The following is a 14,599-nucleotide window of genomic DNA, read 5'->3' as shown; positions in this document are numbered from 1 at the left end:
CCCTGACATCAGTCTGAAGAAGGGTCTCAACCCGAAATGTCACCCATTCCTTCTCTCCTGAGAAGCTGCCTGACCTGCTGAGTTACTCCAGCATTTTTTGAATAAATACCTTCGATTTGTACCAGCATCTACAGTTATTTTTTTACACTACACACACACACACACACACACACGCACACACACACGCACACACACACGTACACACACACGTACACACACACGTACACACACACACACGTACACACACACGTACACACACACACACAAGTACACACAAAAAACAAACAATAATATTACAACAAACAATAATAGCGCATTGTTTGCATGATACAGTGGTGACCACATTTTAAAAGTACTTAATCGTCTGGAAAAAAACAAACTATTTGGGGACCTTTTGAGGGGATATGAAAGAAGTTAATGACATGCTTGTCTTATCATTTTCCGCCTCTTCAATGACGAACTTTGCGTTTGTCTGGCAGGTTGTCCCCAAACACCATGGTGACGCCACACAAGAAGAGCATGCTGGGAACCGGGAACTATGACGTTAACGTTATCATGGCCGCCCTTCAGACGAAAGGTTACGAAGCTGTTTGGTGGGACAAACGAAGGTAGGGACAATGGGAAGATCTCTCCACATTTCACTCTGCAGCTTGAGCATGTAATCGTGGCTCTGTGCAAAACTCAAGCAGATAAACCAGTCTTTGATAAACCACTGATAGACACAAAGTGCCGGAGCAGATCAAGCAGCATCTCTGGAGAAAGAGGATGGGTGACGTTTCGGGTCGGGACCCTACTTCAGACTGTCAGTAGGGGGTGGAGTGGGAGAGAAGGCTAAGTCATTGGGTACTTTTAAGGTGGGGATTGACAGATTCTTGATTCGTAATGGTGTCGGGTTAAGGGGAGAAGGCAGGAGAATGGGGTTGAGAGGGAGTGATGGAGTAGACAAGATTGATGGAGTAGACTTGATGGGCTGAAAGGCCTAATTCTGCTCCTAGAACTTATGGAGCTGTAGGCGAGATAAGACAGTGATAAACCAGTCTAGACTCAATGGAGAAACATCTTCGCTGAGGGTGGCAAATTGTAAAGAGTCAGAAGGCAATGGAATTTCAATGAAAATATATTCTGCTTTGAGGTTGATAATTTTCTTGTGCACAAAGGAAATTGAAGGGATTTAGACAAGGAGATGAAGGTAAACTAGAAAATTAATTATGATCATTGAGTCATACAGCGTGGAAAAAGGCCCTTCGGCCCAACTTGCCAACATCGACCAACATGTCCCATCTGCACTAGTCCCACCACCTGTGCTTGGACCATATCTCTCTAAACTGTTCACCTCCTCCCCCTTCTGTCGTGGGGTAGACTGAGACCGACTCCTCTCCCCCACCCCAATCCTTGCACATTCCCAATCCTTTCCACTCGCCACTTTAATTTTGTGTTTTGTGTTTAATGACTGTCGGCAGATTAATTTCCCTCCTGGGATAAATAAAGTTGTATTGTATCGTAAACCTGTCCTGTCCATGTACCTGTCTAAATGTTTCTCAAACATTGCGATAGTACCTGCCTCAACTACCTCCTCCGGCAGCTCATTCCATACACCCACCACCGTTTATGTGAAAAAGTTAGCCCTCATGTTCCTATTAAATCTTTCCCTCCCGCATCTTAAACCTATGTCCTCTGGTTCTGGATTCTCCTACTCTGGGCAAGAGATTCCCTGCATTTACCCAGTCTATTCTGCTCGTGATTTTGTACACCTCTATAAGATCAACCCTCATCATCCTGCACTGTAAAGAACAGTCCTAGCTTGCTCAACCTCTCCCTATAACAACATCCTCGCAAATCTTCTCTGCACCCTTTTCAGCTTTGCAACATCTTTCCTATAACATGATGCCCAGAACTGAACACAATACTCTAAATGCAGCCTCACCAACGTCTTGTATAATTGCCACATGACCTCCCAACTCCTTTTCTGATCTATACTGATCTTATTCAATGTAGCAGCCTAACGATAGTGTTCTATAACCATCTGATGTGTTGAACTCCCACTGAAGTCAACAGGATTGCTTTTAAAGAAAAAACACAAAATGCAGAAGTAACTCAGCGGGTCAGGCAGCATCTCTGGAGAAATGGATTGGGTGACGTTTCGGGTCGGGACTCTTCTTTAGACTCGGTCTGAAGTCTCGAGTCTGAAGAAGGGTCCCGACCCAAAATGTCACCTATCCATGTTCTCCATGCTGCCTGACCCAGTGAATTACTCCTGCACTTTGTTTTTTTTGTAGTTCCTTGTTTCTACAGTTAGATAGCTTCTCTGGCCACCTCTCTCGTTGCGTTATGTGGCATTGTACTGTGCAAATCAGGTGGTTCATTTCACTACGTTACAACAATGGATAATTTTCACAAATACCTCAATGATTTTCTGGATGTCTTTTCACAAAGATGTGAAAAATATCATGCACTCATATTTCATTCTTGTTTAAAACAGGAAGCAATTTTAATCTCCAGGCATGTGAATTTTCCGCGGATTTCCGCGTTCTTAAAATTCATTTTCTGCGCTTTTTGCATGATTTCCGCCTTTTTCACTTTGCCAAATAAACGGAGAAATCGGATTTTAAAAAAAAGATGTATAGACTTGTAATGAACACTGGGGTTCCGCAAGAAATTTCCCGTGCCCTGGAAGTCTCCCTGAAAATGTGGCACCTAGGCTGGGCAAGGCAGCCAATCTGGACCTCATCGGGACTTCCATGGCCAATTTGTCAATTGGGCCGCTAGAGGTCGCTAGGGGTTCCGCAAGATATCCCCCGCGTCCTGGAAGTCTCCCCGAAAATGTGGCACCTAGGCTGGGCAAGGCAACCAATCTTGACCTCATCGGGACTTCCATGGCCGATCGGTGGGTTAAATTTGCAACCAGCAAATCTATCCCCTTAGCCGACTTCCTTGGCCTGCTGGATAAACCAGCAAAGCTCTGGAACCAAGAGTGCCAGAAAATCAGTGGTGGAACTGTAATGAGTAAATATTAAATTTAAGTGCAAGATTGTATAAGATTCAAGATTCAAGATAGCTTTATTTGTCATCCAAAAAAGTTTTTTGGACGAAATTCAGTCCAACTAAATTAACTAAGACAGGGTTAAAATATACAACACAGCAGAAAAGCCAATTACCACCTTTTTGGGCTGATTATCAATTAATGTGCAAATTTACTTAAATGTAATTAATATACAGTGCCATATTCACATTATTTTGTAATGTCTGTTTTTACTTTGAAATTAACAAAAAAAGAGGCTTGAAACTGGTAATTTTGTGTGTAATTTTCAAAGAAATTCCAATTTTTGTACACCTCACGTAAGCGCTCGGCTCTTTTCCTCTTTTTTTTTACCTCACACACATGCCTAAATCTCCAAGCTATCATTCTTGTATCGTTCCTCTTTATTGAAGTACTTTTTCTCTATAATAGAAGAAAAATGTTTGATTCCTTTGAGAATCATTTTTTAACAGAACTGAACATTACCTCCATTGTTTCATCCAGTGAGTTGGAACCAGAGAGGCCTGACAGAAAACAGAATCTAATTAAATAATTTGGGACAGCACAGTGGAGCAGCAGTAGAGTTGCCGTCTTGCAGTGCAGAGACTCGGGTTCGATCCTGACTGCGGATGCTGTCTGTACGGCGTTTGTACGTTCTCCCTGTGATTGTGTGGGTTTTCGCCGGGTGCTCTGGTTTCCTCCCACCCACATTCCAATGTTGTACGGGTTTGTAGGTTAATTGGCTTCTGTAAATTGTCCCTAGTGAGCAGGATAGAACTAGGTGGGCTGAATGTCCAGTTTCCACCCTGTATCTCTAAACTAAACTAAACTAGTGTTCAGGAAATATGGAAAACTGAACAAAGCTATAATACAATTTTGGCACAAGGAACTGCAGGTGCTGGTTCACAAAAACAGATATAAAGTGCTGAAGTAATTCAGCTGGTCAGGCAGCATCTCAGGAAGACATAAATAGGTGACGTTTTGGGTTGGAGACCTTCAGACTAATTGTAGTTTTGTTTTAGTTTAGAATTACAGGCCTTTCGGCAACCAAGTCCGCGCCAACCAGCGGTTACTCGTGCACTAACACTATCCTACACACTAGGGATAATTTACCAGTTTACTAATTAACTTGAAAACCTGTTCGTCTTTGGAGTGCGGACACCTGAGCACCATGACAAAACCCACACGGTCGCAGGGAGAACGTACAAACTCCGTACAGACAGCACCCGTGGTCAGGATCAAACCCGGGTCTCTGGCGCTGTGCGGAGGTAACTCTGTCACTTCGCCACCGTTTTGTAGGAGGCGAAAGCTAGAAGAGAGGTGAGTTTAAGGGACGGTTATTCAAGCGAACAAGGAGGAAGGAAATAAAAGATCACACTAACAGATTTAGACAAGAGAAAACAGGAGGAGATTAGAATGAAGCGGAAAACCAGTTTGGTGGAATGATTGAATTTTTGGCCATTATCTGTGGTTGACCAATAAAAGAATTAAAGATTCAAGTCAGAAGGCTGAATGGAATATAATAGACAAATAATTAAAAGATTAATAAGGAAGATTTATTAACAGTGCAAGACAAAACTAGCCAGAAATGAAAAAAAGAGGTATTAAAAGCTGCCTCACAGCATCAGATCCTGAAGTTTGCACGTTCACCCAGCGACTGTGGGCTCCGTCCATGTGCTCCGATTTCCACCCACATTCCAATGACGTGTGAGTTTGTAAATTAATTGGGCTCAGTACATTCCTCGTGAGTGTGTGGGGGGTGGATCGAAAAATTGGAACGACATTGAACCAGTGTGAACAGGTGGTTGAAGGTCAGCATGCACTCCGTTGGGCCAAAGGGCCTGTTTCCATGCTGTAACCCAAACTAAACGAATGCTTTTATAAACATTTTAAAAATAAACTAGTTAACTAACTGGGCATTAGTGTTCAGGAAATAACAATGAAACCTATGATGTCTGTTGGATTTGAGGTAGTTTACATCGATCTTTGCAATATGAGATATAAAATGAACGAAATAGCTATAATTTGAGAACTGGAAAGGAGAAAGACTCAGGAAAGTTCCAGTCACCAGGGAAGTGGTTCTGAGCAAATTCATAGAGCTACAGACTTCATGTCCCAGCTTCTGAAGTGGATAATGAGATCATGTGTTGGTCTCGATTTTCAACGGTTCCCTAGATTTGGGGAAGAATTTGATTAGTACGGGGGTCGGGGTTAATGGGGAGAAGGCAGAAAAATGGGGTTAAGAGGGAAAGATGGATCAGCGATGATTGAATGGCGCAGTAGACTTGATGGGCCGAATGGCCTAATTCTACTGCCATCACATATGAACATGTGAACATATGAAGAACGAGAAATAACAAATATAAGCCTTTACTCTAGTTGGTGTAGGTAGTCTTACAGTAATGTAGAGTCAAAATGCAGCAACAAGGAACTGCAGATACTGGTTTGCATTAAAAAGACACAAAATGCTGGAGTTACTCAGCGGGTCATGCTGCATCTCTGGAGTACATAAGTTGCAGGTCGGGACCCTTCTTCAGATTGATTGTGGTGGTGGTGGTGGAGGAAAGCTGGAAGAGAGGAAGGGCAGGACAAATCGTGGGCAGGTTATGGGTGAAAACAGGTGGAGGTGGGGGCAGACAAATGGTTGGACAAAGGCCAGAGATGAGAAGAAAACATAAGACGTGCGACAAAGGGATTTAAATTTAAATTTTTTAGATTTAGAGATACAGCGCAGAAACAGGCCCTTCGGCCCACCGGGTCCGCGCCGCCCAGCGATCCCCGCACACTAACACTATCCTACACCCACGAGGGACAATTTTTTTACATTTGCCCAGCCAATTAACCTACAAACCTGTACGTCTTTGGAGTGTGGGAGGAAACCGAAGATCTCGGACAAAACCCACGCAGGTCACGGGGAGAACGTAAAAAATCCGTACAGACGGCGCCCGTAGTCGGGATCAAACCTGAGTCTCCGGCGCTGCATTCGCTGTAAGGCAGCAATTCTACCGCTGCGCCACCGTGCGGCCACATTGAAGAGTTGTGATTGTGAAGCCGGAGAAAGGAATGGAGGTGGACAGAAAATATAGTTTTAGTTTAGTTTGGAGATACAGCACGGAAAAATGCCCTTCGGCCCACCGTGTCTGCACCGACCAACCATCCCCTATCCTACACACACTAGGGACAATTTACAGTTATACCAAGCCAATTAGCCCAGGCAGGTCATGGGGAGAAGGTACAAATTCCGTACAGGCAAGCACCTGTAGTCAGGATGGAACCCGGGTCTCTGGCGCGGTGAGGCGGCAGCTACGCCACTGTTGATCCCCATTTGATGACCCTGGCAATGTTATATTTAAAAGAATGAAACAATCAATTGTCATTGAACTAAACCAGCCGATTTGAAGTGATTTCTCGAGTCTAGCTTTAATATTGAGAGTGTGACACTGGAATGCAAAATCTTCCCTACTCAAATAAACAGGACTGCGTTTGTTTGCAAAATCAGTGAGTCATTGTGTGTTGAAGTGCACAGTGGAAATGCTGCAAGCTTGGATGGTCGTTTGTGTGCTCATGAAAACACGAGCAATCTCTTCTGCTTCTCTGCTCTTTATTTTCCTCTGCAGAATGATTTTATGCCTGAAAAAAAAAAAGAGGTCTGAATGTTTGAGTTCCGGCTCTGATAGCTGGCGTGATTTGTTTTACTTCGGGCTCCCGGCGCGCTCTCATTAAGATAAAAGTCAGCTGCAGCATCTCAGCGGGGCTCATCTGGAAACGGTCAGAGCGCATGTAATGTGCTCGGCACGTTATCTCTGCGTCAGAGGCCTGTGAACCCACACGTGAGCTTTGAAAGTTGCCGTACGCTGATGTAACAATGATTCATAAGGACAAGTCGCCTCCAGTGTCCAAGTGGCCAATGTTGTTCTTAGTTGGAGGCTTAAGTGGCGAGCCGATTTTCTTATCTATCCTCCTGCAGCCTTTGGGTCACCGCTAGAATGTCTTCTCTGCGGCTTTTCAATAAAGCATGCGACACAGGAAACGAAACAGGCCATACAGCCCTGAAACCCGCTCAGCCAATTCTGAAGATAGACCGGAAAAAACTGGAGTAACTCAGCGGGTCAGGCAGAGAGTTGTTAATCTGTGGAATTCTCTGCCTCAGAAGGCAGTGGAGGCCAATTCTCTGGATGCTTTCAAGAGAGAGTTAGATAGAGCTCTTAACGATAGCGGAGTCAGGGGGTATGGGGAGAAGGCAGGAACGGGGTACTGATTGAGAATGATCAGCCATGATCACATTGAATGGCGGTGCTGGCTCGAAGGGCCGAATGGCCTCCTCCTGCACCTATTGTCTATTGTCTATTGCAGCATCTCTGGAGAAAAGGAATAGGTGGCGTTTCGCGCCGAGACCCTTCTTTGCTCCACTGCCAATTCTGTAGTTTCGTTTAGTTTAGCTTTTTAGTTTAGAAATATGGTGTTCTTTGCTGGAGAAACGGGCCCTTCGGCCCACTTGGTCCATGCCATCCTGCATACTAACACTATCCTACACGCACTCGGGATAATTTACAAATTTACCAAGCCAATTGGCCTACAAACCGACAGGTCTTTGGAGTGTGGGAGGAAACCGGAGCACCCGGAGAAAACCTACGCATGTCAGGGGGAGAGCGTACAAACTCCGTACAGACAGCGCCCGTAGTCAGAATCTAACCCAGGCGCCGTGAAGCGGCAGCTCTACCGCTACGCCATTGTGCCGCCATTTCTTCTCTTGGTCCCATGTGAGCGATTTGGGGGTGCAACAGGTTGTACTTTTGCACAATCACCCATCAGTGGTCATTGCAAATGTATATTTGAGCGGTGCTGACTCGAGGGGCCGAATGGCCTATTCCTGCATCTTTTGTCTATTGTCTATATTCCTTACGAGTCATACAGCTCTCTGTAATTGAATATTTGTGTTACCTTAAAGTCCATTCTGTCTCTGATCTCTGCCACTGCACCTGTAAAATAAATAATACTTTCCGTTCAGTTTTAACCTAGGTTACATTTTATAAGGAAAAATACATTTTTCTTCCAATATTATATGAAATCATGAGGGGAATTGCTGGGATAAATTCACAGAATCTTTTACCCAAAGTAGGGGAATCAAGAACCAGAGGACATGGGTTTAAGGTGAGAGGGGAAACATTTAATAGGAACCTGAGGGGCAACCTTTTCACTCTGACGGGGTTGGGCAAATGGAACGAGCTACCAGAGCAGGTCGTTGAGGTTGGTCCAATAACATTTAATAGACACTTGGGACAGGTGCATGGATCGGAAAGGTTTCAAGGGATATATGGACCAACTGCGGGCAAATGGGACTAGCATACATGGGGCACCTTGATCAGGAAAGGCAAGTTGTGCCGAAGGGTTTGTTTGAGTCCTGTATGTCATGGAGTGATACAGTTTGAAAACAGGCTCTTCGGCCCAACTTGCCCACACTGATCAACATGCACCACCTACACTTGTCCCACCTGCCTGCGTTTGGCCCATAGCTCCCTAAATCTGTCCTATCCGTATACCTGTCTAAATGTTTCTTAAACGTTAAGATAGTACCTGCCTCACCTACCTCCTCTGGCGTCTCGTTTCATATACCCACCACCCTTTGTATAAAAAAAGTTGCCCCTCAGGTTCCTAATAAATCTTTCCCCCGTCACCATAATTCTATGTGCTCTGGTTCTCGATTCCCTTACTCTGGGCAAAAGACTGTGCATTTACCCAGTCTATTCCTCTCATGATTTTGTACACCTCTATAAGATCACCCCTCAACCTCCTGCCCTCCCAGGAATAAAGACCTAGCATGCTCAACCTCTTCCTGGAGCACAGGCCTTCGAGTCCTGGCAACATCCTCGTAAATCTTGACAACCTTTTCCCATAACATGGTGATCGAAACTGAGCACCACATTCTAAGTACGGCATCACCCATGTCTTGCACAACTATAACATGGCCTCCCAACCTCTGCATTCAATACTCTTGACTGAAGAAGGCCAATGTGCTGAAAGCCATCTTCCAATTTCTGCACTCAGTACTCTGACTGAAGAAGGCCAATGTGCTGTAAGCCATCTTCAAACCTACACTCAGTACTCTGACTGAAGAAGGCCAATGTGCTGTAAGCCACCGTGGCCACCGTGTCTAACATAGAAACCTAGAAAATAGGTGCAGGAGTAGGCCATTCAGCCCTTCGAGCCTGCACCACCATTCAATATGATCATGGCTGATCATCCAGCTCAGTAACCTGTACCTGCCTTCTCTCCATACCCCCGATCCCTTTAGCCACAAGGGCCACATCTAACTCCCTCTTAAATATAGCCAATGAACTGGCCTCAACTACCTTCTGTGGCAGAGAATTCCACAGACTCATCACTCTCTGTGTGAAGAAATGTTTTCTCATCTCGGTCCTAAAAGACTTCCCCCTTATCCTTAAGCTGTGACCCCTGGTTCTGGACTTCCCCAACATCGGGAACAATCTTCCTGCATCTAGCCTCTCCAACCCCTTAAGAATTTTATATGTTTCTATAAGATCCCCCCTCAGTCTTCTAAATTCCAGCGAGTATAAGCCTAGTCTATCCAGTCTTTCTTCATATGAAAGTCCTGCCATCCCAGGGATCAATCTGGTGAACCTTCTCTGTACTCCCTCTAATGCTAGAATGTCTTTCCTCAGATTAGGAGACCAAAACTGTACACAATACTCCAGGTGCGGTCTCACCAAGGCCCTGTACAACTGCAGCAGAACCTCCCTGCTCCTATACTCAAATCCTCTTGCTATGAATGTCTACTTGTGAATGCATGACTATGGACAAGGGGCTTGCCGTTTGTAGAGCACCACCTGATATTTCTGCATTTTGTTGTTTTTGTTTGCTTCCTCCAGAGATGTTGACACCATCGCCCTCTCTAACGTGATGGGCTTCATCATGAACATCCCCTCCAGCCTGTGCTGGGGCCCGGTGAAACTTCCGCTCAAGCGGCAGCACTGGATCGGCGTGCGGGAGGTGGCGGGCATCTACTACAACCTCGACTCCAAGCTGAAGTTGCCGGATCAGATCGGCAACGAGGACGAGCTCCGGTGAGTGATCCGGTGCGGTGCGGTGATGTGCCGGAAGGGGAGTGGAAATGGCTGGTAACCGGGAGGTCCCGGAGGCCTCGGTCTCGGCGGACCGAGTGCAAGTGTTCACAAGTTCGAATCCAAGCTGGGGAGTGAAATTCAGTTCAATAAATAAATCTGGAATTCGGTCACTTAAATCTGGCATGCTTGGGAACGACTACACATGAAGACTTTGCCAGTGATATCCACGCAAATACAAAGTTCCTCACAGTTTTTCTAATTGGTCAACATGGTTAGAATGGGCTGAATGGCTGCCCCTGGGTGCTCCGGTTTCCACCCACATCCCAAAGACGTGCGGGTTTGTAGTTTGGTTGACCACTGTAAACTGTGCCCAGTGTGTAGTGAGTTAATGAGAAAGCAGGATAACATAGAACGAGGGCGAACGGGTGATACATAATCGCCGTGGACTCGGTGGGCCGAAGGGCCTGTTTCCATGCTGTATCTCTAGACTAAAGGCAAATCTTATTTTAGTAATGTGCAGATACTGGTTTATACCGAACCAGATAGACACGAATTGCTGGAGTAACTCAGCGGGACAGGCAGCATCTCTGGAGACAAGGAATGGGTGACGTTTCGGGTCGGGGCCCCCCTTCAGACTGAGAGTCAGGGGAGAGGGAGACACAGAGATAAGGAAGGGTAAGGTGCGAAAACGAGACATCAAAGGGGATGAAGGTCAAAACCCCCTCCTCAATCTACAGGCCGAACCTTAAGGCTAATGTACCTAAAGTAAGAACCTTACTAGATTAAGTTGTAAAATTTCCCCTAGTGTGTAGCATTAGTTTAGTTTAGGGATACAGTCCGGAAACAACCCCTTCTGCCCACCAACCTGTGATCCTTCACACTTTAACACTGTCCCACACACTAGGGTTCATTTACACGGTCTCCACCCAAAACGTCACCCATTCCTTCTCTCAAGAGTTGCTGCCTGTCCCACTGACTACATCCAGCATTTTGTGTCTATCTTTGGTTGCAACCAGCATCTGCAGTTCCTTCATACCCAGGGATAATTTACATTTGTACCAGGCCAATTAACCTCCAAACCTGCACGTCTTTGGAGTGAGGGAGGAAACTGAAGGACTTGGAGAAAACTCAAGCAGGTCACAGGGAGAACGTACAAACTCCGTACAGACAGCACCCGTAGTCAGGGTCAAACCCGGGTCTCTGGCGCTGTAATTAATAGACCATATGTGCAGGAGGAGGCCATTCGGCCCTTCGAACCAGCACCGCTATTCAATGTGATCATGGCTGTAAGGCAATAACTCTACCACCATGCCACCATATAGCAATTGTAATATTTGTAAAGTAGCGCAGCAGTAGAGTTGCTGCTTCACGATGCCAGAAACCCAGGTTCGATCCCAACTATGGGTGCTGTCTGTATGGAGTTTGTACGTTTGCCCTATTAACATTTTTTAAATCCCGGATGCACATTCCTCCCACATTCCAATGATGTACAGGTTTGTTGGTTAATTGGCTTCAGTAAGTTGTAAAGTTGGCCCTATTGCGTAGGATAGTGTTCGTGTACGAGGTGATCATCGGTCGCGCGGACTCAGTGGGCCGAAGGGCCTGTTTCCGTGCTGCATCTCTGAACTAAACAAAGCTAAAGAACATTTCAGGGTTAAGTTGTAAAATTGTCTCTAGTGCGTAGGGTAGTGTTAGTGTTACGGAGTGTTCGCTGGTCGGTGCGGACTTGGTGTATCCACCTGTATTCCATGCTGTATCACATTGAATGGTGGTGCTGGCTCAAAGGGCCGAATGGCCTACTCCTGCACCTATTGCCTATTGTATCTCTAAAGTCTAAAGTTTTTATTACAAGTGAATTTCCTCATTGGGGAATCGCGCTGAAGTCACAATGAATGTAATTTATAGCAGTTGTAGTAATTCTAATGTGTTGCAGCCTCATCTTCCGCCTCAGCTCTAACGTGATTGCGTTTAAAAAAAATGTTTTAACCACACACGCCCAATTCTTTGCGTTTATTCCTTCCGCAGAAAGTTCCTGAAACACCAGCTGAGGGGGAAGAACTGTGAGCTGCTCTTAGTTGTAAGCGAGGAGGTGGAGATTCATCAGAGCTGGAGGATAGACGGCTGAAGTCTCAATCAAACCGAACCTTGGTAGCCACTGCAACTCTGCCTTCCGTGGACAGAACCAGAACTCCAACCAGAAACAGTGAACGCAGAAGACCCCATCAGAAGAATGGTTCATTTTATTTCAGGTCTGCATATCTTCACACGAACACAGTGGCCTAACTATCCTACACAAGAGTTGGTGCTTTTTTTTAAACTATATGTATATATATATATGTGTATACATATATATATATAAACTACTCGAAATGTGGAAAACCTGATGAGGGACAATGTGTTTTGTTTTTGTCTTGTTGCTTTAGTAAAGAAAGTGTAAAATATATAAATATAAAAAATGAGGAAAGAGATTAGGTAGGGGCCGGGCATACCCTCGATCTCTGGGGCCAAGGCTAAAATTAAAGGAAAATGTTTAACTGAACGGCATGCTCCTCTCCACATCGGTGTCTCACTACAATCTCACTAGATTTTGTTGCTCGAGAGTATTTTTCAAGAGACACAGAAGACACCGCAAACACTCTCCTTTTCCTTTGGACAGTGTCTCTAGAAAGACAGCGAGCAAGAGACACAGCTAATGTGGTGATTCTTCTTTTACATGTCTCCACATTTCTGTCCCAGCTCAGGACACATCAAGAGCTGACTTTCGTTTTCTAATTGAGAGTTAAGAAAAGATTAGATTTCTAAACATTAAATATTAGGAAACCAAAGCAAACAAAAAACGATTGCTGCCAATGGTGTTGCGAAGGTATCGATATCTGGGAGAGCACTTGCGATGGCCAAAATGATTTATTTTTGTCCATTCAGAGTTTGCACACGGACGTAAAGTGACAAATCAAGTTTTAAAATTGTTTTGGCTCCTTGGTTCTTAAAAGAGGACACTAAACTCAGTGACTGCATTGACAATCTGGTCGAGAGTAGATGAAATGATTGGGGTGCTGTTGGTATTGCGTTTCTAATTGCTTTGTAGCTTGGTTTAAAAGGTATCATGCTGCTGCCTTTGATTTCTCCTGCACAATTCAGTGGCCCCTTTACTTGTAGTCGTCGTGGCTGCCCCTCGAGGTCGAGGATGATGGTCGATGTTCCGATGTCAGAATGAAGACGTGCGTTTGTTTAACGTGTACTTGGCCCTTCACAAATCAATCAACTCATTCCAACGGCAAGGGAACCAAGACAATTGGAGCTGATAGATTTGTTGCAGCCTTCTCAGCCGTTGAGTTCAAGATAACTTTGTCCGCCTGGTCCGCCGTTGAGGTCTTGTACGTTGGATCGTTCTTAGTCCGGACCCTCATCCTCGACCTTACCGCCATGGGTGGCCCGACCAGAAGCTAGTGCTTCTGAAGGCATCGCTCTCGGAATCATGGGGGCACGCAAGCCTCTTCACCACAACAAGGTGAATGATCCAAAGTAGTACCTGCCACCAATGGCATGCAGATAGGTCGCCATCCCTGCGCCCACTACGATCTAACTCCAATGACGTCTGTCGTGCAGAGTAAAAATGTGTAGGGAGGAACTGCAGATGCTGGTTTAAACCGAAGATAGACACAAAATGCTGGAGTAACTCGGCGGGACAGGCAGCATCTCTGGAGAACAGGAATAGGTGACGTTTCGGGTCGAGACCCTTCTTCAGACTGAGAGTCGGGGGGAGGGGGAGGAAAACGAGGGATATAGAAGGTGGTATAAAGAGATACGGAACAAATGAATGGAAGATATGCAAAACGTAACGATGGTCAAGGAAAGGTGGAGCCCACAATGGTCCATTGTTGGCTGTGGGCTAGGTGATAAAGAGTTATACAGGCAGTGGAACTCGACCTGACGTAGAGTGTGGAGTAAGCTAATCCTCTCTGTTTTCTGATGGTGGGCTCGATTCAAAGATCCACACGTCCAAACCAGAGGACAGTCAACAAAACTCAAATCCAAGGTATTTATTCACAAAGTGCTGGAGTAACTCAGCGGGTCAGGCAGCATCTCAGGAGAGAAGGAATGGGTGACGTTTCGGGTCGAGACCCTTCTTCAGGGTCTCGACCCGAAACGTCACCCATTCCTTCTCTCCTGAGATGCTGCCTGACCTGCTGAGTTACTCCAGCATTTTGTGAATAAATAACTGACTCCGGGTGCTGTCTGTACGGAGTTTGTACGCTCTCCCCGTGACCACGTGCGTTTTCCCTGGGAGCCCTGGTTTCCTTCCGCACTCCAAAGACTCCAAAGGTCTGTAGGTTAATTGGCTTTGTAAAATTGTGAATTGTCCCCAGTGTGTGTAGGATAGTGTTAGTGTGCGGGGATCGCTGGTCGGCGCCGTGGGCCGCAGGGCCTGGTTCCGCGCTGTATCTCTTAAAAACTAAACTAAACTGCATTCGGCACTCTTTTGGCACCTTAAAAATTGTTT

General features: G+C 45.6%; 1 protein-coding gene across 1 annotated transcript in view; it reads left to right on the top strand.

Moving 5' to 3' along the window:
- Window positions 1-14,184, top strand: part of josd1 (Josephin domain containing 1) — a 37,733-nt gene extending 23,549 nt beyond the window's left edge. The window contains exons 2-4 of the mRNA XM_078430633.1: window positions 480-608; window positions 9,904-10,098; window positions 12,124-14,184. Coding sequence (XP_078286759.1) covers window positions 480-608; window positions 9,904-10,098; window positions 12,124-12,223 — 424 coding nt within the window. The 3' untranslated portion in view covers window positions 12,224-14,184. The remainder of the gene's footprint in view (window positions 1-479; window positions 609-9,903; window positions 10,099-12,123) is intronic.
- The last annotated feature ends 415 nt before the right edge of the window (window positions 14,185-14,599 follow it).

This window comes from Rhinoraja longicauda, chromosome 40 (genome assembly GCF_053455715.1).
Source record: "Rhinoraja longicauda isolate Sanriku21f chromosome 40, sRhiLon1.1, whole genome shotgun sequence".
In the NCBI taxonomy this organism is placed as follows: domain Eukaryota; kingdom Metazoa; phylum Chordata; class Chondrichthyes; order Rajiformes; family Arhynchobatidae; genus Rhinoraja; species Rhinoraja longicauda.
This window is presented reverse-complemented; position numbering and strand designations above follow the sequence as displayed.